General features: G+C 30.6%; 3 protein-coding genes across 4 annotated transcripts; 1 reads left to right on the top strand and 2 right to left on the bottom strand.

The window, feature by feature from the left end:
• Positions 1–3,382: 3,382 nt before the first annotated feature.
• On the bottom strand, positions 3,383–8,092 carry LOC102594267 (ribosome biogenesis protein BRX1 homolog). Its single transcript, XM_006357946.2, has 8 exons — positions 7,868–8,092; positions 7,635–7,776; positions 5,983–6,061; positions 5,694–5,818; positions 5,052–5,153; positions 4,165–4,236; positions 3,991–4,089; positions 3,383–3,847 (listed from the first exon to the last, which is right to left on the bottom strand). Exons 1-8 carry the CDS (start codon positions 8,053–8,055, stop codon positions 3,716–3,718), a joined length of 939 nt encoding a protein of 312 aa, XP_006358008.1. The 5' UTR covers positions 8,056–8,092; the 3' UTR covers positions 3,383–3,715.
• A 6,837-nt stretch (positions 8,093–14,929) lies between these two features.
• LOC102594603 (50S ribosomal protein L33-like) lies at positions 14,930–19,035 on the top strand. Of its 2 annotated transcripts, none has more exons than XM_006357947.2 (2): positions 14,930–14,990; positions 18,619–19,035. In XM_006357947.2, the coding sequence occupies exon 2, from the start codon at positions 18,641–18,643 to the stop codon at positions 18,821–18,823; it is 183 nt and encodes a 60-aa protein (XP_006358009.1). In that variant the 5' UTR covers positions 14,930–14,990; positions 18,619–18,640; the 3' UTR covers positions 18,824–19,035. The 2 variants fall into 2 exon arrangements, with proteins under 2 accessions (XP_006358009.1, XP_015169193.1); XM_015313707.1 differs by lacking the exon at positions 14,930–14,990 and adding an exon at positions 17,359–17,437.
• Positions 19,036–19,220: 185 nt separating this feature from the next.
• LOC102594927 (probable calcium-binding protein CML49) lies at positions 19,221–24,079 on the bottom strand. The gene is made up of 5 exons (XM_006357948.2): positions 23,532–24,079; positions 20,693–20,739; positions 20,285–20,460; positions 20,167–20,185; positions 19,221–19,632 (listed from the first exon to the last, which is right to left on the bottom strand). Exons 1-5 carry the CDS (start codon positions 23,956–23,958, stop codon positions 19,528–19,530), a joined length of 774 nt encoding a protein of 257 aa, XP_006358010.1. The 5' UTR covers positions 23,959–24,079; the 3' UTR covers positions 19,221–19,527.
• Positions 24,080–24,959: the final 880 nt, after the last annotated feature.

A 24,959-nucleotide genomic window follows, 5' to 3' on the forward strand; every position in this document is an offset into this window, starting at 1 on the left:
TGAAAAAATTGAAGAAATAACCGAACCGAACTGATGAATTATATACATATATTTTATTAATATCCATACTTAATATATTATTTTTATAAACAATTTTTAAAGATCTTATACATATTTTCATTAAAAATTCTTTATAATTTACTTATTGAAAGCAAAAATGCCCAAGATGAAACATTTATCTTATTGATTTCATGTATATGAGTGTCTGTGACAATTCTTTGTGGGACTGAAAATGTTATTGTATCTTCCTTCTAGACCAATATAGTGAATTTTAAAGCTTTATTGATAGTAAATTTTGTGATTGAAAGTTCAGTAATTTAAGTCATTCTAACTATTTTTCGTTTTGAATGGATTGTTGTCACTTTTTTCACATTTTGAATGAATTGTTTCTTTTATTTTTGTGTATGGTTACTAACCGAATAACCGAACCAAACCAAACTAAAACCGGTAACCACCAAACCGATAAATGTATATTATATTTGGTTTGGTTTTGATAATTTTCAAATCGATTAAGTTGGTTTGGTTTTGGTTTTGACCAATAACCGATCCAAACCGACCCGTGAGCACCCTACCTATGAGTTATGAATTTAAATTGTGAAATTAATTGCAATTTTTTTTATCATATTTTGTAAAACGAGGTTATCAAAGTAAATTTTTAAATATATCATATATAGAGAAAAGTCATAAAGTCACCATTGAAATTGTTTCGAATTTTCAAAAAGACACTTTAACGTTGCAAGCGTTCTATTACCCCACAAAAGTTTTGAATATCTTTGTAAAAGGGTCATTTTAACTTATTCTTTCACCTGATTAGATGCACGTGATGATCACGAGTTACCATAGCTTACACCCGACCCAATTTGTTTCAATAAGAGAAAACTCTTTTTCTTTTGTCTCAACTTTCCATGTCTCTTCGTGTTCTTGGTCAAACGATGGTGTGATGATCATGTGCTTCCTTTTTTATGTTTCTTGGTCACAAATTTTGGAGGAACAAGGAATTGAAGGTTAACAGGTTAGAGTTTTCTTACATTAGTTGATAGAGATCATATTGCTATTGTTTAAGGGGTTATTATAGTGTAAAAAATATAGAATCGACTTATTATAGTTGCTATTGTTAGGATTTTAGTGTGTTTCGTTATGTTATTGACTAATTGCTACTGTTAGTAATTTGTTCTCTTCTTGAAAAGCTTCAAATTAACCTTTTCGACTGAAAATTAAAAGAGAAAATGAATTCCTACCTTATTGCGCTTGAGGATGATGATGAATTCGTCAGAGAAAGTACCAACATTGACCTTGTTTTGGGGAAGATGATGAAATCGTCAAGAGAGAGTACCAATAGCTCTTTTGAGCTTTGTTATCGGGAAGATGATGTAAAAGAAGTAAATAGTTAATTAATAAAGAAAACAAGCGAAACGTGACACTTTTTAATTGGTTATTCACAATAAAAATATTTTTTCACGCGCGTGTTGTACATGTTCAATAATCAGGTGAGGGAATGAGTCAAAATAACCCTTTCACAAAGATATTCAAAACTTTTATGGAGTAATAGGATGCTTGCAAAGTTAAGATATTTTTTTGAAAATCCAAAACAACTTTAATGATGACTTTATGTTTTTTCTCATCACATATATAATCGCTTAATTATATATTATTAACTAAAATTATTAATACTTCTCCATTTCAAACTATATATTATTAAATAAGTTAATAATCAATTACTAATACTTCTCCATTTCAAACTATATATTATTAAATAAGTTGATAATCAATTAGTAATACTCCTCCATTTCAATTTGTTTGTCTTGCTTTACTTTTTACAGCATGTGTTGGTATTGTTGCTAAAAACAACTTATTTTTAGAAGCACTTTTTTAAAATGACTTTTTAGAAAAATGCTTTTGAAAATAATAATAATTTGTGTTTGACTAATTCATTTAAAAAGTGCTTTTAATAAATAAATTGTGTTTGACTAATCTCTTTTAAAAAGCGCTTTAAGAGTCAAATTACAAAAAATAAAAAAAGACAACTATTAATGTATTTCTAATATTAAGATTATTTAATAGAGAGAAACTATTTTAAATATCTATTATAAAAAAATCAATTAAATTTTTATATTTTTAAAATTAAAATTTACATGTTTAATTTTTCAATCAATATTATACCTTTTTTGGGAAACTGCAATCTTTAATTGTTATTTTTTCTTCTTTTTTCTAATCTTGTAAAAATATTGTTGTAATTTTTTTTTCTAATTCTACAAAATACTACGTAAAATAATATATAATATATAAATGTAAAATAAAGGGATAATGGTCTGAAAAATACCCAACTTTGGTCGGATTTGCTGTTGCGATACTAAACTTTCATAAGGACCTATTACCTTCCTAGACTATTTAATACCGTATTTTAAACATATATATTTGCCCACGTGGACATAAAAAAATAATGCAAAAATTATAAATAGTAATGTGTCCACGTGGGCACATATATACTTTTAAATTGCACTATTAAATCATGGGGTAAAAAATACGGTATTAAATAGTCTAGGAAGGTAATAGGTCCTTATGAAAGTTTAGTATCGCAACAGCAAATCCAACCAAAAGTTGGGGTATTTTTCAGATCCTTATCCCTAAAATAAATTATAAAATTTATCATATAAAAATAAAAAATAAAATTCTTAAATGAAATTTAACCAAACATATATGCTAATTATTTAATAAAAAATATATTGGTAAATATGTATATATGAAAATAATATTTTAGTCTTGAGAAAAATAATTTTCTTTTGCTTCTGATTTTTTTAAAAAGCTTAAATTTTAACTTCTTCCCGAAAAACTGCTTCTACTTCTATATAAAAAAAGTTTTACTTATTTGTTAATTTTTCAACAAAAGTATTTTTTTCTCAAAATAAATATTTCTGACCTCCCAACAACAATGTCAAGCAATTTCGTAGTTTGGTACAAAAAAAAAACCTCTTTCGTTTCTTTAATAGCTCTTTAGTTCTAACTTTTCACTAGGCCACAAGACATTTTAATACATTTGTGATTTGACACATCTTTAAATTATGACCATGCAATTCAAAAGTAGTATTTCACTTTCTTAAACTTCGTGTCAAAATTGAACCAACAAATTGTGAAGGAATAGCTTGTTAACTGTGGAAATTGGAAACTAATAGTTTGTGCATCCCATGGCTCACATGTTTTGCTACTTCTAAGGCAATTTTGATATGATAAAATTCAAAACATATTATAAGACTTCAAATGATTGCTATGGATCTAAATAGAACCACACGCACAAGTCAAAACTCTATAAACTCGATGAACAATGAGCCAGCCCCTTCATCCTTCTCCACATAAATATCAAGCTTTTGTCTGCAGCAGGATTCGGTTAGAAAAACTCAGGGCCCAAAAGACATTACTTTCAACCAATCCAATAATACTACATGATGTGTATTCTGTGGATTAACACAACCTAAAAATACAATCTTGGGAAGAAGTACAATGCAGAGAAATTGACAATGGCAAGGCATGTAGCTCCTCATTGCAGCACAATAAAAGCCTATAATGATTTTGCATAGAATGAGTTCTAACTAGGCAGAAAATCAGGAGATAGTTTACTTCAAATTGTTCGAAAAGGATCATAATTCTAGCGATACAAAACTTCTGGGACATGTGATCATCGTCCTGGACCTGGAGTCCACTCATGTTTTCCAACGACTTGTCACTCCTTCCACATATCGGCAAATTCATCCACCTCCATAGGATTAGACAACTGATGCATCTTTCTCCTGGTCTTTGCTTTGACTTTCTTTGCATATTTGCCAGCCTTCTGTTTTTTCTCTAGTGATCGGATCTGGAGTGATGTTAATAGATAAATATTAGTAACTGTACTTAAGAAGTCAGTTCTTCCGCAATATAAAACAAATCTTTGCTCATAGGAAAAACAGTGTCCGGCAAGAAGAAAAACGAATCTCTGCTCATAGGGATGAATCTTACCTGATTGGGTGCAACGTAGAATGGGTTCTCATAAAGAGTAGGGCCACCAAAGCTACCACCAAAGATCTTAATTGGATTCAAGCAAAACCTTGGACCAACCTGCATACATAAACACACAACTTCAATATCAAACATGATAGTTTCTCTAGGACTATTCATAGCTTGATTACAAACCTCAACAAGTGTCATCTTTTCCAGGTCCCCACGGTCTATTTTCTGTGTTCCTCCATTATGAGGACATGATATCTGCTCCAGAGAGTCAACAATCGATGTGAAAAAAAGGTTACAATACTTGGTATAGATATAAAGAGAACCTTAAGAAATGACAGAAGCCTTTGTTACTACAAAGGAAAAAAGAAATAACAGAAGGCTTTGAGGTGAATGATACGCCTATTAGACATCCTTTTCCCCTTGTAGCTAAAAAATATCAAATCCTATGAGTCAGCAGATACTTGGCATGCAATTTTTACCCCTACCAAATGGACCACTAGGATTTGATTTGGAGGTTGAGGGTAGAACTATAGACTTCCTCTTCCACAAAGCAAGTGCAGTGGTAGACTGGTAGTGTGGGTTAAACGGCAGAAAACTTGCATATCCATGGATTTTAAGACTAGTAATATCAGCTGATCTCATGTACCACTTCTACTTAACATTTATGACTAAGAGACTGTATTCTCTCTGTTCCTTTCTATATTTGTTTTTTCTGGCTGTACCAATTCTCAACCTCTTATATTGGCTGAGTAATTATATTATCCTTTTGGACCATAAAGGAGGTCATCGAATTTTCTTATGTTTTGTTTTTTGAGGAATCTTTACATAATGTATATATTTTCCGTGAAAGAAAGGAAAGGGGCAAGGATTTCACAATAGCTGGAACTCGAAGGATGAGGGTTGAACAACCTATAGCCAACCCCAAGAAATTTCCTACTGGAGGACAAAGGGGAATAATTGAAGCACACTTTGCTATGGGCAAGAGATGGATCATATAAAGAACTCATTTCTTCAAAACAGATCAACACTAGCAATGCAGGAAGTTTACTATGGTATGAGTAGTAACGAACCTGGTAATTACGGAACCACACGTGGTCATCTAGAATTGAAAACACAATTACATGATCATAGAAAGGTTTAGATTTCCGGTGATCCTTCGGGGTTCCAAAAATCTGATAAAACGAAAGAAAAATAATGTGTTAGAATGTCATCAGAGATAGTTAAATAATCATGTCATGAGAAAGCTAAAAATTTACAGAGGGATTTACATAATGGATAATGGATAATGAATGCAACTCAAACAAATAAACTATTGCATTTGAACCCGTCAACCTCTAAAGAAATCAGATTCAACAATTTATTTTTTTACGAAAATGCTCTAACCATCACTTAATTTGAATAGCAAGAACGTGTTGAAGAGTCACTGCAAGCAACAAACTTCAATAAAAGAAAAGGAGTGGAAACCGAAGAAGTGCTTGTATATGATTGCAACAGCCCAACTTTTTCACTAAAAATGGCATCTTAAGTAGACCAAACAACTATATTCAAGTAAAAGTAGGTTTTCAGCTTCAGACTCCTTAGAAGACGGAATAACTAAAAGTTTAGCTAAACATAATAGGCAAAAACTGAAAATGTACTATAAAAACCAACTGTCTACATTTAGTTACGAGGAATTATTACAAAGATTAATGCTCTGAACAGAGTCAAACTACCTGTATGAACATTTCTTTCAAAAGCTTCCAGTGAGGCTGTTTATCGAAATTGCTTGAGAAAGTTAAAATAGGACGTGAACCCTTCAAGTGATTTCCAGTAAGTTTTAATTCTTCCATCGTGTGCACTTCAAAAACAAATGGAAAAGTAGAATAAGTTGGACCTTTCCTCATTCAAGAGAATATCACAAGTGAGGTGAAAAATTTATTTTAGTTGACATACAATTTCAATCACATCACAATTATACATGAACATCAGAACATGATTGACAAAAAGCATCTACTTGATTACCTGCATTGACTAAAAACTTCACGGATGGACCATTGGGGCATTTGGCCATCCACAGATAGAGGTCTTTTCCCTTCCGGCACTGAAAATAAGAAAATAGAAGATATATAAAAGCAAACATAGGATAATGACGAAAAACAGAAGAGATGAAACCATAGCTTCTAAAGGATAAAAACCAAAACGTCGTTCAGCAGAATTTCTATTCAAATGGACAAAACAGATAGAGGCAATTCCATAATCACACGTTAAGTATATTTTCTAGAACAATAAGTCCTAAAGCCTCTATTAGCCAAAATGATATGCTTATGGTATTCTCTGCATCAACTCGAACAGCCTTTGCTATCTGCCATGAGGTAATTTCAAGAGGCTGTCCTTCTCCCACCTGAGAAAATGAACTTGCCTAAGATTTCACTCTTCTCCAGGTTACTCAATCCAAAAGTAAGCCCTTCACAAACCCGAGCATTTGACCATTAAGACAAGCAATTTTATGGCTGTGTGGGATGATTGCACCAGGGTGGAGAAGGCAAACAGTGGTGGGAATATTTGGTTGCCTATAGAAGAGGTATAATCTTTTATAATGAATGTCCACACTGGCAATGAGCTTAACATGCATTTCCATCTTTTGAATGCTTCAGCGCACTATTTTATGGTTTTAATCTTTTGATTAGGTGCATCCAGAACTGGAGACATCAACAGGATACAATGCATATGACTACTCCAACTGATACTAGGTTGTAGGCTTGACCAAGAACAACCTACAGTTTTTTTTATAACCAGGAGTAACCTAAACTTAACATTATATATGCATATTTGGCGCACAGGTAGTTTAACAAAACTCTTTGTTTGCTTTATTTTAAACAAAAAGGCTAAAAGAGAACAGAACTTACCAATCAAATAAAACAAAGAGGGAAAGAGCAGAAATTGAAATCTGAAACTTCATATGAAGTCGCAGTCAAAATGCAAAAAGGTAGCAGTGAGTGCTTCAATCAGGCTAATTGTTTTCAGTACATAAAAAATATTGAGAGCACATGAGTAGGAATAATGGGAAAATTAAACCAAACCAGAAGAATAGAATTAGGAAGTTGTCCGATGTATGAGGAGTTCATACAATCCTAAATCCTAAAAATCTAAAAAACGGTGCTAAAAGTAGCTGTCCCGATATTCAATTTAAGCTCAATTGAAAGGCATCTGAAAGAACTAAGTCACAATGACAAGAGGTGGGTTGCTGTGAATTTGTGATGCTAGGCTAAACTTACCGAGTAATTGTTGTAGCACTAATATAATGCCTTTTTTTTCAGAACATTAATTTAATAGAGTGGTAAGAGAATGTGAGTTCCTTCTTCTGACAATTGAAATAGCAAACCAAGAAAGAGATTGCAGAGATCACAAGTAATACGGTACAGAATGTCAATTAACCAAGTATCCTCCACTAAACATGATAAAAATAGAAGTTCACAGAGAACTAGGACCGAAGGATGCACAGACAAGTTAAATACATGCAGCCACTATTAGACCTTGCTTCAGTGTAATAGCCCGCAAATCACATAAGAGAGGTCCCGTAAATCACACAAGAGAGGTATGCTATGTAACAAGCCTTCAAACAAGCTCAAGTAACACCAAATCTTATAGCAAGAAAACTGAAACAGCAAGGATACCTCAAAGAACAAACAAGACGAACAGCTCTTCAACTCAACTAGCTCATTCAAGGTTGCACCTTTAGCATCTTTAGACTCCACCTTGTTATCCTTCTTACAGTGAGGCAAAAGGGACACCAAATTCAACATTAAATGCCGATACCTAAAATCCACAAAAACCCAACAACAAAAAAATCAATCTTTTTGATCATTTACAGCAACCCTTTTGACTAAAAAGCTTAAAAAACACAAACCTGTAGCTAATACGACGAGAACAAGTCACCAAAACTTTCTCTTTATTTCTAAAAGTAACTACTGAAGTTTCTTTGTTTTCTTCAGTAGAACCATCTTTAAAACCTAAAAGAGTTCTCTTAGGCCTTTCTATTGCAGTTTCATCTATGGCCGCAGCCTCTGTTTCTGTGTGCTTCCGCTTCTTTCCCATGGAAAATCTTCAAGAATTTGCTACAGAGAGAATAGCGGCAGGGGTTTAAGCCAAATTAGGACTGTATTTTGTATTTGTAAGGATTTCAATTTGGGCTTGCTAAGCTATTGGGCTGCTACATTGTCATAAGCGCAAACAACACAATTTAATTTTGCTAGTTTAGAACCAGGGAACTTTCACATATAGCCACTCAAAAATAGCCCAATTACTCTTCATAACTATAGTTTGATAATTACAATTCGTAGCTACATGTTATAGGGAGGAGAGAGGTGAGCGAGACTGGGAGAGAGAGGAGAGAGGTGAGAGAGAGGGGGCAAAGAATGGGAGAAAGGTGAATTGTATATGTATATAGGTTAGATAATTGTATATTATACATATAACATTAACGGAATGGCAGCGATTTCCAAAAAAAAATCGTTTTATCTTATTTATTGGTAATCAGATATCAAATTTTCAATTTATATTTTGGAGTTAATCTAGCATTGATTAAATGATGTTTTCCATTCTTGTTTATATGATTTTTTTTAATTTTTTTTTACTTCAATTAACTTAAACTTATATAAAGCTGAATAAGTAGATACATTTGTTCTACTTGACAATTTTTGTATTATGACATGAAATTGTAGGACATTGATAACAACTGAGATCAAGTTAAAGAAGACATTTATGTATTATAATACTATTTTCCAGCAGAATTGCGAGAAGAAGAGTCTCCTCTGCCTCCGCCTCTACCTCTGTTATTGTTTCCCCTTCCTCTTCCTCCCGTAGATCCTTTTTTCTTATCTCCCGGGCCTGGAGTTGCCTTTGTCGGTGTTCGTGAAGAACGACTACCAGACCAGCTAGGGTCCAATCGCATTCCAAAATTCGCGTGCTATTGAAGCTACATTTGTTACTGTACTTGCTATATCATGGATCATCTCCACAGTACTCTTACAAGTATTACTAGCTACTTTCTCCAGCGAGGTGGAGTTGATGTTGTTTTTTCGTATTCGTAAAGCATGGAACAAGCCTCTGAGAAATTTGGAAGAGGTAATTGAGACGAAATTGTGTTTTTGAGGAGCAAGTATATATTGAGAAGTTGCAAACCCAAATCTGGATCTGATCGGCTGTCTATGGTTTCGAGATCCCCGGCCTCTTCTGGTGCCGCGAAATTGCATTTTCAGTTGTTGAACTATAATTATCGTTTCATCCTTTGAAAAACTTGCAGATTTTTCTGATGGAATACTCTTATTTTTTGTTCTCGCTACTTTTGAGTGAACTTTCTCTGCCTATTCATCTTGTTTATATGAATTGAAACAACGTTGGCAGTACAAACGCTCTTATACGGAGTAATTATACAAATTCGAAGTCAGCTCGGATTGGGAGATTGGGAGATGGAGGAGAGAGGCGAGCGAGATTGGGAGAGGGAGGAGAGAGGCGAACGAGAGAGAGCAGAGCGTGAGAGAGGTGTATTGTATATGTATATAGGTTAGATAATTGTATATTATACATATGTATTTGTATATTCTGGCGAATTATACATATACAAATGTGGCTAATTATACAAACTCGAAGTCAGCCCGCGTAATTAATGTATAATGTTAGTCGTGAGTGGTAATTATAGCAAACTATAGCTATGATGAATAATTAAGTAGTATAAGTTTGCTTAACCGCGTAATTTTCCCTTTAGAACCTAATCACGTTTTTTTTTCGTGTGTTTTTTGAATTACCATTCGTATCAAATTTCAATCCCCATAGACTAGATAATTACCATTCGTATCAAATTTCATTCATCATAGACATATATCTTAGTGTTGTTGACATGTATTTGGGATATATTGACTTTCTCACTCGTCTCTCTCCCCGTGTATCAATATTTCATAATCAAAATGTAACTGATAGCAAAAATATATGTATCTTGGTTTATCTGACTTGAAATCAATAATATGTAAACTATAGAGAGAATTAATAAATATAATACGAATATGTATGTAACTAGATGGTTTTTCATTGATTTTCCTTTTTATTTGTCATCTTGGACAAATCATTAATAGGGGTAAATGGTAAATCATTATATCAATTATCTTTATTTTAATTATTGTGTCAACTGTCAAGTCAAAATTTGACAACTAAAAAGGAAACAAAAGAGTATTACTTATATTTTTCGGTAATATTTTAGAGGTCGTTTTGTTATAACATATTAGAGAAAACAATATCCATAATTAACTTGGGTATTATTAATTTCTTATTTGATACACATTTTCAACCTTTATATAACATTCTATTTGTTATTATTCTGAGTAATAATTACACGTAGAAGGATATCAAATAGAATCTCTCTATATATATAAAGCTGAATGATGAGACAACTGATGTGGCATGCCTCTAAGGTCACCATTTGCAATTATCTTTTCTTTCATTTTTTTTTTTTGGATCTTTCTCCTAATTTCCCCTCCATATAATAGCTTAATAAATGAAATAACAAATACCCACAATTTAATTGTTTAGCTCCAGCCCACATGTCACCTGTTAAATTCAGATAATATTAAATTGTAGTAAAGCCCAGCCCACGTCCACAACTATAATGACCTAGCCCAGTAATTTATCATATTATAGCAAAATTTAATGCATACAATTAAGGTATATCAAGAGTAGTTATTACTATCCCACCTTTTCATATGCAATTCTGTTGTTACAAAAATTCGTATTAATTTATCACTTTTAATATTCATCATGAAAGAAAATGTAAATGATATTTACAGATTTGTTGCGGTCATGTATTGATATAAATATTATAAAAATAAGAGAGGCGTATGAATTCAAATAATTTGTTGGAGTTTTTGGGTTGACATCTTCTTCTCTGCCTCTTTATTTTTTTTCTCCTCTCTTTTTGCTTTTTGTGCAAAATTATGAAAAAATTTGTACTTGATTTTGTTTGCTTTATGTATTTTTTTTTTTGTTTAAAATTATGAAAAAGTTTGTATTTGATTTTGTAAGAGAATGGCTATAGTACTCAATTCTGTATGAGCTGAAGTAACAACGATGAAGAAAATAATCAGAAGCTTCATGCTTTAAAGTTTTAGAGAGGAATAAGGTGAAGATATATTCAATATATGTATTTAATTAAAAAAAATTCGTTTCAATTCTTTTTTTACTTTTTGTTGGCCTCCTTTTCAATGTTTGCTTAATTTCTATTTGAGGGTAAGGAAAAAATATCAATCATAACATACTACTCAAAGAGATCTTAGGAGAAGAAACAAAGACAAGAGTCAGTTTCTCTCATTTATTATTATTTTTTCCACTAACAATCTATATATCTATATCTAAATCTCTATCTCTATTTAATATAAAATTAGGTATAGAAAATGACGTAACACAGAAAATTTCACTCCTCTTATTAATCCATAATAATAACAACAACAACAATAAGAATAAGAATAAAAATAAGAACAACAACAATAACAATGACAACAACAACAACTATTTATTTTATTTGTAATAGTAAACTAAAGAAATCACTCCTTTTAACTCAATTAATCTATATATTTATGTAGACCTTGTATGTAGTATCAAAATTTTACAATTCATTTCCTTTTCTTTTTTTTAAGGTTATTGATTTGTTTTTTTGTTTTTTAATATTAATGCGGAATATATATTGTTGGTGAAAAATATATTAACATTACCATATTAAGTTTAAGAGAAGGGAGAAAGGAAAATCTCAATTGTTCAATTTATTCTCATTGGACTATTTTTTTCTTTCTAGGCAAGCTTGAATTATTAGTTTTTATTCGTGATTTACCTTACGTGGTAACATATTGATTTTCATCATATTGTTTTGTTATCAAATTTTGCCATTTTGCCAACAAAAATTGTAACACTTACATTTTTGATGGCTAAGTATTAATATTAGGTAAGAATATTGTTATCTTTTCTTCATTGTAAATTTATACTTTGAATAAAATGATAAAACGACTTCTCTTTTAAAGCATAATGATTATTATTTTTGTGTGTGAGCGTAATATCTCTTTTTTTTTTGTCTCTTTTAGTATTTACCATATCTCTTAAAAAGTTTAAAAGATTATGATTTTTTTTCTTTGATTAATCTGTTTATTTATATAAATAAACATAAGGAAAAAGAATATATCTACATCTATAATAAATCAACACATAAATAAGGTGATGTGGAATCTCTCCATGTCTAACATTGTAATATATTTTTTGTGAGATTTTAGACTTTTTTTCCCAACAATTTCTCTCTTCAAATTAATATTCATCTACTGTTTATTTATATAATAAATAATCATAAGGGAAAAAATAATACTACGTCTATAATAAATCAACATATAAATAAGGTGATATGGAATCTCTCCATGTCTAACATTGTAATATATCTTTTAGTGAGATTTTAATATTTTTTTTCCCAATAATTTCTCTCTTCAAATTTACACCTTTCCATTTATTGAAGAGGCCTAATAGTTTCTTCCACCAATTTGATTTTTTTAAAAAGGGGAAAAATTGATGATTCATCACTGATGAACAACTAAAACCTATGTTTTCTATCCACAATAAAGGCAACTACTGAAATAGGTTGAAATAAGGGCAATTTCTTTAAAAAAAAAGAGGGTTTTTTAATAGTACTCTTCTTATAGAGATGTAAGATTGATCATTTATTTACTTTTATCAAATATTTTATTTAAATATCTAGGAATCTAGATGAAAATTCTATCAATATGTATGATGCTGCCTAGAAAATTCTTTGTTTGAGATTCTTAAGTTGCTTTTGAGGAACATATTAGTCCAAATATATAATTTTGAACAATAATCTATATTTGTATTTACTTAGAAGTATTACAAGAAAATTGAAATAAGGTAGGTAAATGTAATAGAATAATATTAAGAGGTGAGTGTTATAAAGCCAAATTTGAAGAGAAGACTATGAAATTATCTCTTTTTTTCTCCATAAATTTACTATTTTTATGCTAATTTGAATGTCAATTCTTAAGAAAATTACATGATTTTAATGGAAGCAAAATTTAAGTTAATCCTTACGGTAATGTCTAAATCCTTATTTTGTTAATCTACTATCAAATGTATATCTTCCTTCCTTTTTCTCATAAATTTATTATTTTTATTCTTATTACTATGTCATAACTCTATAAAAGAACTCATTCGAATGGGTAATAAAGTCATAAATTTTCAATTATTATAACTAACACAAAAGAATAGCTATTAGACGGTGCTTATTTAAGGATTTTTTTTTATGAAATCAATATCTCTTTTATCAAGTTAAAATTACAAATTTACGTGTTAAAATTTGTTATCTAATTTATTTGGATTTAAAAATTTTAAAAATATCTTTAAAACTTTTTCACACCATGTGGCTAAGTTTACTAGTGTTATATATATTTTAAAAATGTTTTCGAATGAGAAATTAGTATTACCCAATTTTATTTTAAAGGGTTGATTTTTATAAATAAATATTTTTTTGTTAAAAATTATGCAATACATATTATTTTTTAATACACAAAATCAAACACTAATATTTAAAATTTACATAAAAAGGTGTTATAAATTATAACAATTAACAATTTAAAATATTAAAAAATAAAATAAAATTTGATTGATTCTCAAAAATCATATATGTCATATAAATTAGGACAAAAGGAGTAAAATATATCATCTAAAACTTACGTAAAATGTACTATAAATTGAAATAATTAACAACTTAAATATTTTAATAACCTATAAATTTTTTTAGCTAACTCTTAAAATTAGACAATAGAAGTAACATATATCATGTGAAAATTAAGTAAAATATATACTATCAAAATAATTAACTATTTCAAAAATATCATAAAAAAGTATATTAAATAGGGAATAAGATATATATCCCTGAACTATCATAAATGGTATGCATATACCCTCCGTCATACTTTAGAGACATTGGTGCCTCTGGCGTCCAAAAACTAGAGCATATATAATCTTTATACCAAAACATTTGAACTCTCAAAATTTTCTTTGCTATAATTGAAACGGAAGGAGTAACAAATATTATGTGAAAATTATATAAAAAGTAACAACTTGAAATTCCATCTGTTTCACATAAATTAGAAAAAAATAATTAAAGTAACATATATTAGGTGTGCTTTATACCGGGGCTATAACTAGGGGTGTGCATCGATCGGTTTGATTTGGTTTTATGTAGTATCGGTTCGGTTTATTGGTTTTCGGTTTTTAAATATGTTAAACCAATAACCAAACCAATAAGATATTTCTTATCGATTTTTGGTTTATTGATTTTGGTCCTTAACGGTTCGATCTTCGGTTTAACCAATAAGAAAATACTTATAAAACAAATATATGACTTTTTCTAATAAATTTGATGCGAAAACACAATAATGTAACTTTACAAATGCTCATAAAATAGAAACAATAATAATAAACATGAAAAGAACTATACAAGCATAACAAAGAGAAAATAAGAGGAATAGGGTTCTTATTTTAGATTTTAACGTTATTTATAATGTGAAATTGTGAACTCAAAGTCATTGTGAAGTGTGAATTGAAGGCTAAAGGACAAAGATAGTGACTACTAAGGTATTGAGATTAATATATAATATTTATGTACAAGTCAAGTAGTAAATTACTAGTCTTAATGGGTTATCGGTTTACCCAATCACCCAATATTAAAAATCAATACCGAACCGATAACCCAATAATTTTTTTTATAAAACCATTAAAAAATCGTTAACCCAATAACAATAAATCAATAACACTTTTTTCGTTTCGGTTTATCGGTCGGTTCGATTTTTGCACACCCCTAGCTATAACTTCAGCCAGGGGTATTTTGGTCTTTTAAAGCTCAGGGTTCATTCTTCTATTCCTTTTCAGTTCTCACTCCATTAGCATTTTTACATCGCTTTCATCAGATTTGTTTGGTTTTTATCTCTTCCCAGGTATGTATGTATCTTTTGTGTGTGTATATATATATGTGTGTGTGTGTTCGTAAATGGAACTGAATTTGGGGATAACTATAATTTTGAGGTTTTGAGGCCTAAACGGCTTTAGGGCAGGGGCGGACCCACGTGGTGTCCAGGGGTTCACCCGAACCCCCTCGGTAAAAAATTACACGGTATATATAAGGTAAATTTTCTGCATTTCTGTAGATGCATAAATTTTGAACCCCTCAATAACAAAGAGAAACTGATGGCGCAGTGACAAGTACCCCTGAAATTAAGTTGTATGTCACTGGTTCAAATCCCAGTGAAAGTATTTTAATTTTTTCTTATTCAGTTTCAGTTTTTTTAGGTTTTTTTTTAACTAGTGAATTTGACCGCGCTTCGCGCGGTTTATAAGAAAATCAATAAATTGAAAATAATATTTTTATAATTTCACATAGCGTAAATAAATTTTAATTTTGTTATATTGATTAAAACACAAAAATAATATTTTTATTGGTGTTAGGTGAACCACATTTATAAATAAGTAAATTTGCATTTCAAATAAAAGAAAAATGAAATAAAACTAAAATCATAAAAACACAAACACACAACATATTTTTTTAACAAAGTGAAGTACATATGACATTATTATGCATATTTGATATAGTACATATGACATTATTATGCATATTTGATATAGGCTTTGAGACAATATATTCAAAAGAGCACGAAATCTTTTCTTCAAAAAATTGATGAATGTACAATAATGTAGTTGTCTAAACAATGAAACTTACTCATGGCATCTCTATGAAAAACTTGCATAATTATGCTTTCTAAACTCATTTAGCACACTTCTATGGTGACACTAGAGATAATGATTGATCTTCTAATTTAGGAATAACTTCACCAAATAAGAGGAATCCTGTAATTGCCATACAAACATCTAATGTAACAAAATATTGTGAAAATTTATGATTACTATCGAGATAAATTCTCAACTCCTACTTATACGTGAATCCCTAGTTTTCCCCCACAAATTTTCTCATCAAGCATCTCAATTTGTTCTTTGTCTCATGGATGACTTTGTAGTCCACATTAGTTAGTCCACTTGCCAAGCACATTCTATCAACAACAAAAAAAAAAACTTCAACATACATAATTTCATAATACATTATGAGAATTAAGGTGATCAAGAAGTCAAATAAGAGATTGAACATACCAAAGAAAATTTAATTAGTGTCATATGAGTTTCATATGTGAAAAGTGAAAAATTATAAATCAATTCACCTTTTGTCTTGAAATAAATCACATTCCACATTCTTCAAATCTTATTCCTTATCATCAAATCATGTCTATTATAATGACCAACTCTGAAAAAAGGAAAAGAAAAATATGTTAGACTAACAATCTAGTTAAAAACAAATATAGTAAGCAAGCTACTACATGAAGAAAAAAAAATACACTTCCAATCTATATATAGTACAAAAATATAGAATATGAAAAGACACAAAATTAATTAAAATCTAATTACTCAAAGATTAATACATACTAATTAATATAATTGAAAATAAAGAAACTGTTGATGAAAAAACGGATAGGAAGAAAACTTACAGCTAATCATTAGTTTCACAATTAAGAAAATTAAAATCTGTTAATTAGTGCTAATTTTTAGTCATTAGTTATTTTTCGTATAAGAAAACTTACGCTAATCAAATTAATGTTCCTTTTTGGTTAGTTTTAGTTACCTCCAATTTTAGCAGTAATTTAATTTAATTAAATTAAGCAAAATTCACGTTCTTTTTTAAGTTAATGCTATACTCAAATTAACATTATTTTTTTGGTTAATTTTAGTTACTGTCGTTTAATTAAATTAAGCAAAATTCACGTTCCTTTTTAAGTTAATGCTATACTCAAATTAACATTATTTTTTGGTTGATTTTAGTTACTGTCGATTTAGCAGTAACTTAATCAAATTAAACTAAGCAAAATTAACGTTTCCTTTTAGTTATTGTACATTTATAGTCATTGTATCATTACTTTTGGAAGAAATAAATGTTATGAAGGCTCATAATGAGGGAATAGAATAAATTTTTAAACATATTTTTGAACAGAAAATGAAGGTAAAAATTGAAAATTTTGAAAGTATAAAAAAATAGTGATACTGGTCATTGAAGCATGCCACATCAGCGAGGATATTCAGTTTTATATATATATATATATATATATATTTCAATTCTGTTTTTTTAGTTTTTTTTTTTTACTTTCAAAAATGTGCTAAAAGTTTGGTTTTAAACCCAAAAGAATTCAAGGTTTCCATTTGAAAAGGCTTATTTACACGTTTATACTTTAATTTTTCGAACGCTCTGAACAAAAATCCTGCGTCCGCCATTGCTTTAGGGGTTGAGCTGTCTTTGTACAGAAGTGTGTTTGTTTAGCTGATACAATGATGAACTTTTTTAATGGTAAAAAGATTGGAAATGTGAATTTGGGTTTTCATAGTTTTGTGCCTATTTCTTGATATATGTAGGAAAAATTGGTTCTTGATCATTCAAATGGTAGCCAGAAGTGTATTTGTTTAGATGATATGTTGTGTATGTAACCTGTTTGCTGAAATGTCTATGAAAGAATTTTAGTTTATTTCATTGTTAAAGTTTTACAATCAGTCAATACATTAACTATATGTGAGTTATCAATTTTGTGTCTATTTTCTTGATATATGTAGGAAAAATCGATTCTTTATTGTTCAATTAGTTTGGATTTCAATGGTACCTAGAAGTGTGTTTGTTTAGATTAGATGATATGTTGTGTATATAACCTGTTTGATGAAAGAATTTGGGTTTATTTCATTGTTAATTCTTACAATCAGTTAATGAAGTGACTATAGGTGAGTTATCATGTTAGTCAGACTTTCATTTTTTCTTTTGTTTATTGTTTAGAAGTGGCTAAGGAGTATGAACACACTGCATGAACAAGTTATATGAAAGGTTACCTGAGTTGTGCATCAAATTTGGGCTAACATGTATATGCCTGTCCCATATATGTTACCATTTCAAAGGAGGAAAACTCATTTTGGACTAGAAAGCTGCTTTGTTATAATGTTGGTGTTGTTTTGTTATTTTGTGTGTGTTCTTGTATATGGCCATGACAGAAAAAATTTCAAATGTGTTTTTGTGCATGTTTTGATATATGGTACACCTGATTTGGAATGAAAAATGATAATTGACTAAGCAGTAAAATTTCTCTGGCCATCAACGCTCTAAGTAACTTTATTTGTATCTGCATAATATTGATGCCATGCGAGCTAAACCTAGTATTTAAGTGAAGGGTAAAAGGGTGTGCCTGTTATGCCGAGTTTCATAGGTCATAAGGGTTGGCATTAGACAGATTTCGCGGTCATAAAAAATTGTCAGGAGATGAGTTTAAATGGTGTAATATGGTCATGGAGGATTCATTTATTCGACCTCAATTTGTTGTTAGTTGTTATTGGTGCTGTATCACTACTCGAGTAGCCCCTCAAGCCACTGCAAGCCTACCCAAACTGAAGATTCTTTATAAGTTTAAACGTATCTGTGATAATAATTGTTAGTTTTTCAGCCGTTTAGCTCTATATATTAGGAAAACTAAAACTTCACTCTCTTTTCAGTTGTCTCTTACCAAATTAGCTAATGGGTGACAAGAAGAAGGCTGGTGCTCTATTCGTGAGGCTTGTTTCAACTGCTGGAACTGGATTTTTCTATGTGAAGAAGAAGACCAAAACACTTGTAACGAATCAGACGAAGCTTGAATTTAGAAAGTTTGATCCTCGTGTGAATTGTCATGTTCTGTTCAAGGAAGAAAAGATGAAGTGATGCAAACGCCAAACTTTTTGCCAAATCCTCTTTTTAACGGTTAGCTTTCATTTTTGCAGCAGGCAGTTGTGAAATTAGACAATAGGACCTTTTGCTCACTTGTGCTACCACAATAAAGTTTGTTTGTTTAGTTCTGTCAATGCAATTCTCTGAAATCGTTCGTGATCATGTTGAATGAAACATATATAGTTGTAGAAGAGTGAATTTTTGAACAGACGATTCCATCAATTTACATGTAAGATTCTTTAGGTCGATTTACAAGGTTTTATCTATGGCAATCAACATAGTTTGAACCCGTAACGTACACCTAACTTACATATTATTACATTTTTTCCTCTGAATCTCAGGGCATGGTAGCTAATGGAAGACCAATATATCAAAATAACATATCATAAAATTAATACTACACAACCAACACATATTTTACCATTGAGCACTTTAAAAAGATGGTTCTCACAAGATTTGTGCATCTCAATCCATCTAATGAAAACTATATATATTACATACCAAACAATCAGAAGCAAATTGTCTCAAAACACAAGTGAAAACTAACAATAATTACAAGAGGAAAAGGCAAACTGACAGTTACACCAACATATTCAGTGTAATTCCACAAGTGGGGTTAAGGGATGATGCTATGTAGAGATAGAGAGACTCCTTTTGATAACCGAACTAACAATTGCAAAGTGAAATTTTACATGTCTCTAAGCAATGAGGAAAGGCAAAATAGTCAGCATGAAGGAATCATAAGTGAATGTTGCTGAGCCAGAGTATGCAATATCCTTCTCCTTGAATTTCTCTGTCAGTCCCTGCACATATACATGACTTTCTGAGAATCGAATGACATGACATGTTTAAGATCAGAAGATACATCTCTTAGTTTAAGACAACAAGAATTAAAAATCTTCTTTGCGAGATGAACATTCTCATTTTCCCCTCAATGAACCTTTCTTATAGGAATAACATGACACGTTCAAGAGCAGAAGATATAAAGAGTACTTTTAATATATTATGTACACCTTTTGCGTCTCTACCTCGGGGTATGGTTTGCATACACTTTACCCTCCTCAAACAACACATATGGGATTATACTAGATATGTTGTTATATAAGTATAAACCCTTCAGTTTAAGACGACAATATTCTAATGTTTCTTTACGATATTAAAGTTTGAGACCAACATCTTCATTTCACCCTCAATGAACCTTTCTTATAAGAATGACATGGCATATTTAACATCAAAAGATATAAAGGATATTTTTGATATAATATACGATCTTAAAGTATGTAACCAGTCAAACTAAGACACATATGATAAAACGGACGGGGGGCAAAGAAGCTTACCTTGACAGTGAGGCAGCACCTAAATCAAGCCCATGAAACAAAAGGAGAAAACACTAAAGTTAGTGAAAGTAGAAGAAAAATAATGTCAGGGAAGTGATAAATTGTTGGGAAAACATACTCAATGAAGTTATCATATTCAATGGCCTTAATCATTCCACCAGTTTTGTCAAACTTGGAAACCAGCAACTCCAAAACAGGACCATATACAGCATATCCCAGGCTATGTAAGGCCTCTCTTAATTCAGAGGAATCAATTTTTCCACTCCTATCCTTGTCAAATCTTTCAAAAATTGCCTACATATATTACAAGTTTTTCAATAAGATATAGAAACACATCTCTCAAATTTGAGAAAAAGTAAATGCACAAAGTCATGTTGCTCGTGACTCTCAAAAATGTTGTCGCAGTCATGTCGATCCTCAAAATATACACTACTTTTGGAGGATCGGACATGCATCCGTCGATATTTTTAAGAGTCTGAGCAACATAGATCCAAAGGTGGCTATGAGAAATTCAACTTCAACTTACCCTCCAGTTTTGAAGACTAGAGAAGACTGCAGTGAATTCTTTAGGACCTGCTTCCATAAAAAAGGTTGGATAATATGAAAAGAGTTAATAGTAAAAAAACACCTAAACTATCATCTTTTCAGTTTTTGCTAGTTCCATAGCTCAACTATCATTGTTCTATTTAACTACCTAAACTATCACCATTTTGCAAATTTCATACCTCAACTATCCATTGTTCTATTTAAGATAAAAGGCCCAAAATAGTCCCTCATCTTTGTGTTAAAACCCAAAGTCATCCTTGAGTTTTAGTCCCTCATGTTTGCAATATTGGTGCATTTTTTGTCCTCCTTCAAAATTTTGCCTAATGTTTTTTAACATTGATTTTATTCATAATTTATGTATGGAATGTTTAATCGTCATTTTATATATTTAGTAGAAATAATAACTCCATGTGAGAGATTGTGAGAAGAAAAACACCATGGTTTGTTTAGTAGAAATCATATTGCAGGTAAAGTCGAGAGGTTCATCACGATGATTTCACGTGCAGTAGTACAAACTTTTCTTTTCTTGCAATGTTATACGTTAAAATGTTCTTAGTTTAGCTGTAGTAATATTTATACTGAACAGAACAAGGTATTCTTCTTCTCACCTTCTCTCACTTAGAGTTATTATTTCTACTAAATATATAATAAGATGATGTCACATTCCTTACATAAAATTATGAACAAAATTAATGTTAAAAAATAGGCAAAAGTTTAGGGGAGGACCAAAAGTGCACCAATATTGCAAACATGAGGGACTATTAGTGTTCCATGTGAAAACTCAATGATGATTTTAAGTCTTAACCCAAAGATGAGGGACTATTTTGGGCCTTCTCTCTTCTATTTAACTACCTAACCTATCACTAGGGGTGTCAATGGTACGGTTCGGTCAATTATTTTTTTTAAAAAATTATACCATCCCAATTTTTCAGGTATTTTATAATATATAACCAAAATTAGATTTTTAAAAATAATCTCAATCATATCGGTTTCTTTCGATACCGGTACGGTTCGGTTAATTTTCGGTTTTTATTACTTTTAAAATATCACCTCAAAATAGACTACTATTAAAATATTTCTTTCACAATTATGTTCTTGAAAAAACACTTTAATTCTTCACCAAGAAGACAAGAATGTAAAATTTATTGCCGTATTGTTTGATCTTAAATATTTAATAGGAGTGTTTGCATAGGTTTTGTTGTATTGTTTGATAGAGTATCTATTATAGTATCTTTTAATTTTAAACCTAATTAAGTAAAGGCTAATTCAAGAGCAAAGACCCAAAGTCGTCTAGTCATCAGAGGCCTAGGACCTAGGTTATATTATATTTGAAAAATGTTATAAAACATATTTATATATTAAATTTAACATATTATTAATATACAAAATATATTTACATACATGTTAAGGTTATTTGGTTCGGTTTGAGATTTTTTTGGTTTTTTACATAAATTAAAATATCCATCCCAATTGTTCGGGACGGTTATACACTTAAATAAAAATTCACGATTTTATTGAAAAAAATAACATAAATCGATTCGGTTCGATTAGGTTCGGTCAGCTTTTCATATTCTTTTGACACCCCTACCTATCACCATTTTGCAAGTTTCATACCTCAATTATCCATTGTTCTATTTACCTACCTAAACTATCACTATTTCTCAAGTTCCATACCTCAACTATCACTCCTTTTGTATTAAATCACACCTCGATGCTGAGTTGACCTACACACATCTATTGGCGATTGGGAATAACATTTGGTCTACACTCTTCTGTTGGCTTCATCACTCTCATTGACTATGCTTTTCAAACTATTTTGAAATGCTTTTACTTGAGCCGATCGAGAGTCTATCGGACTCAACCCCTCTACCTTCCAAGGTAGGGTTAAGGTCGATATACACACTTCCTTTTCTAGGCCCCACTTGTATGATTATACTGAGTATATTGTGGTTATTGTATCAACCTCAATGATTATTTTACATAAAAAAGAAATACAACTACTTAGTATTAACAAAAAAATAAAGTTTTTTAACAGTGGAAGAAATGTCAGCCAGAGCAGTTGACCTAAAAAATGAAATGTTGATTAACAAATAATTAAAAATCCTCCACTCTAATTCTATCTATAAGTATTTTAGTCCACACGCGTTTATAAGACCCCACTAGTGGCCTTTTTTGCATTAAATTAATAAGCAAACCTTAATTACAAAGTTTAATCCTAAACACACGTTCTTCAACTGCCCAAATCAACCAAAATACTTCACGGTCGGTCTCATATTAGTTGTGACATATTTCTTTCGTATTTTACTTTAAAAACAATAAATAAAATTATTTTTTACTACTTTACTATTGTCTTTCTCCAATAAATCACAATTTATTTAAGAACAAGATTAAGCTGGTCTTATTTTAAAAATATTTAATACTAACCATTAAATGGGACAAAAAATAATAATTTCATCTTAGAATTAGTAAAACGAAGTAAATTGGTAGAAGATTGTTAAATATTTGATAGATACACGACAATTTTGAATCTATATATTTTGAATCATTTTCTCACAACATATTTATAATCTTTCATTAACAAAAAATATTAAGTAATTAAAATCACATGATGTTTTTGTCTTTAATAGATTTATTTTTTTGGTTAATTTTTTACATGACCAAGTCAGCTTGTGTCCAACTCAATTAATTTCATTCTATATCCACTAACAACAAATGGGGGAAAATATATTAAAATTTGAACCTACATCATGTTCTCAAGTCACGTCATTAATTTTTTTTTAAAATTTGTAAACAAATTAGTAGAAAGAAGAAGAATTTACCGATTTTTCTGATATTGGTATTGGTGAAGAGATACATAAGAAGATGAACAGTTCTCAATCCAAAGCTTTGATTATACGAAGAAAGTGCCTTCTGCAATTCCTTATCATCAATAAACCCACTACCATCCTGATCCGCCATTTGAAAGCAAGACATCACATTCGGGTCGGTTCCGGGTGGAAAAATCGACGGCATCAGTGACGAAAACGGATTCGATCCGTAAGGACCTGGGTAACCGCCGGAAGATGGGGTATTGTCCTTCGGAGGTTTATTTAGGTCACCGTAGGGTGAGCTGTGGACTTGTTGTGGTGGTGGAGCACCGTAGGGTACTGGAGCTGAACCGCCATATGGAGCGGAGGAGTACGGTTGAGATTGTGGTGGTTGGTAGCCGTAACCATAGCCGGAGGGATTGTGAGGGTAATCGGACATATTTTTGTTTCGCCGGAGAAGTTTCAAATTTCTGTGAAGTGATTTTGGGTAAAATGGCGGATTACACCTTGTTTGGATGATTAAATATGAAATCTATTTTGATTGCTACTTTGTGATAAAAATATGCTACTGTATATAATGAAGGAAAAAATATTATTTTTATGTAACTATCAAATTGGTGTAATTATAAATAACATACTCCTAATGAAAAGTCTCATTTTATTTTACAGCTAAATTGGTGTTGGCTACGTTGTTATCTTCTTTTTCTTCATCTTGATTTTACTTTTTACAATTATGTTTTATATATTAACTAGGTAAATTATTCGTGCTTCGCACAGATTTAAACTATTTTATTAAGCTTAAACTATTTAAATTCACTAATATTCATATCTTCGATACATATACTATATTGTGAAGAACATTTTATTTAAGGCAAAGTGTTCCTCTGAAATCTTAAAGTGCTAGATTTTTTAATTTTTGTTTTTGTTATACAAAAATTATGACTCATAGAAAGATTTTAAGTATAAGAAAGAAGTCTATGAAAATGTCCATAGAAATAGTTGGTCAGAAGTAATGAAATTTTCTAAATTCTAAAAAGTTATGAAGAACAATATCAGACTTAAAGAAGAGACCAAAAAGCCTCGAACAACAATACTCCCACGTAAAGTGAAACATCACGTCCATAGAAGAACATAATTAAATAAACTCAAATGGAAGACCTTCAGCTCCTTACAAAAACATCCATCAATCTGGTTTTATTATAGTATGACGTATCATGTGTATGTTAAAAATGACCCTAAAATTATTAGTATCATAAATGTTTTTCCTCATTGTCTTAGAATAGTCATTACTATTGCTTATGTTTCATACCACCGGCCCCAACTTATTTGGAATTGAGCCATAGTTATTGTTATGGTTATAGTATGCAGATACAAAGAATTAATACAATTATGAACCAAGCAATATGTGGCATATGAATGAAACTGTTCACAACTGAATAT

Source organism: Solanum tuberosum, unplaced genomic scaffold, assembly GCF_000226075.1.
Source record: "Solanum tuberosum cultivar DM 1-3 516 R44 unplaced genomic scaffold, SolTub_3.0 scf00249, whole genome shotgun sequence".
In the NCBI taxonomy this organism is placed as follows: Eukaryota; Viridiplantae; Streptophyta; class Magnoliopsida; order Solanales; family Solanaceae; genus Solanum; species Solanum tuberosum.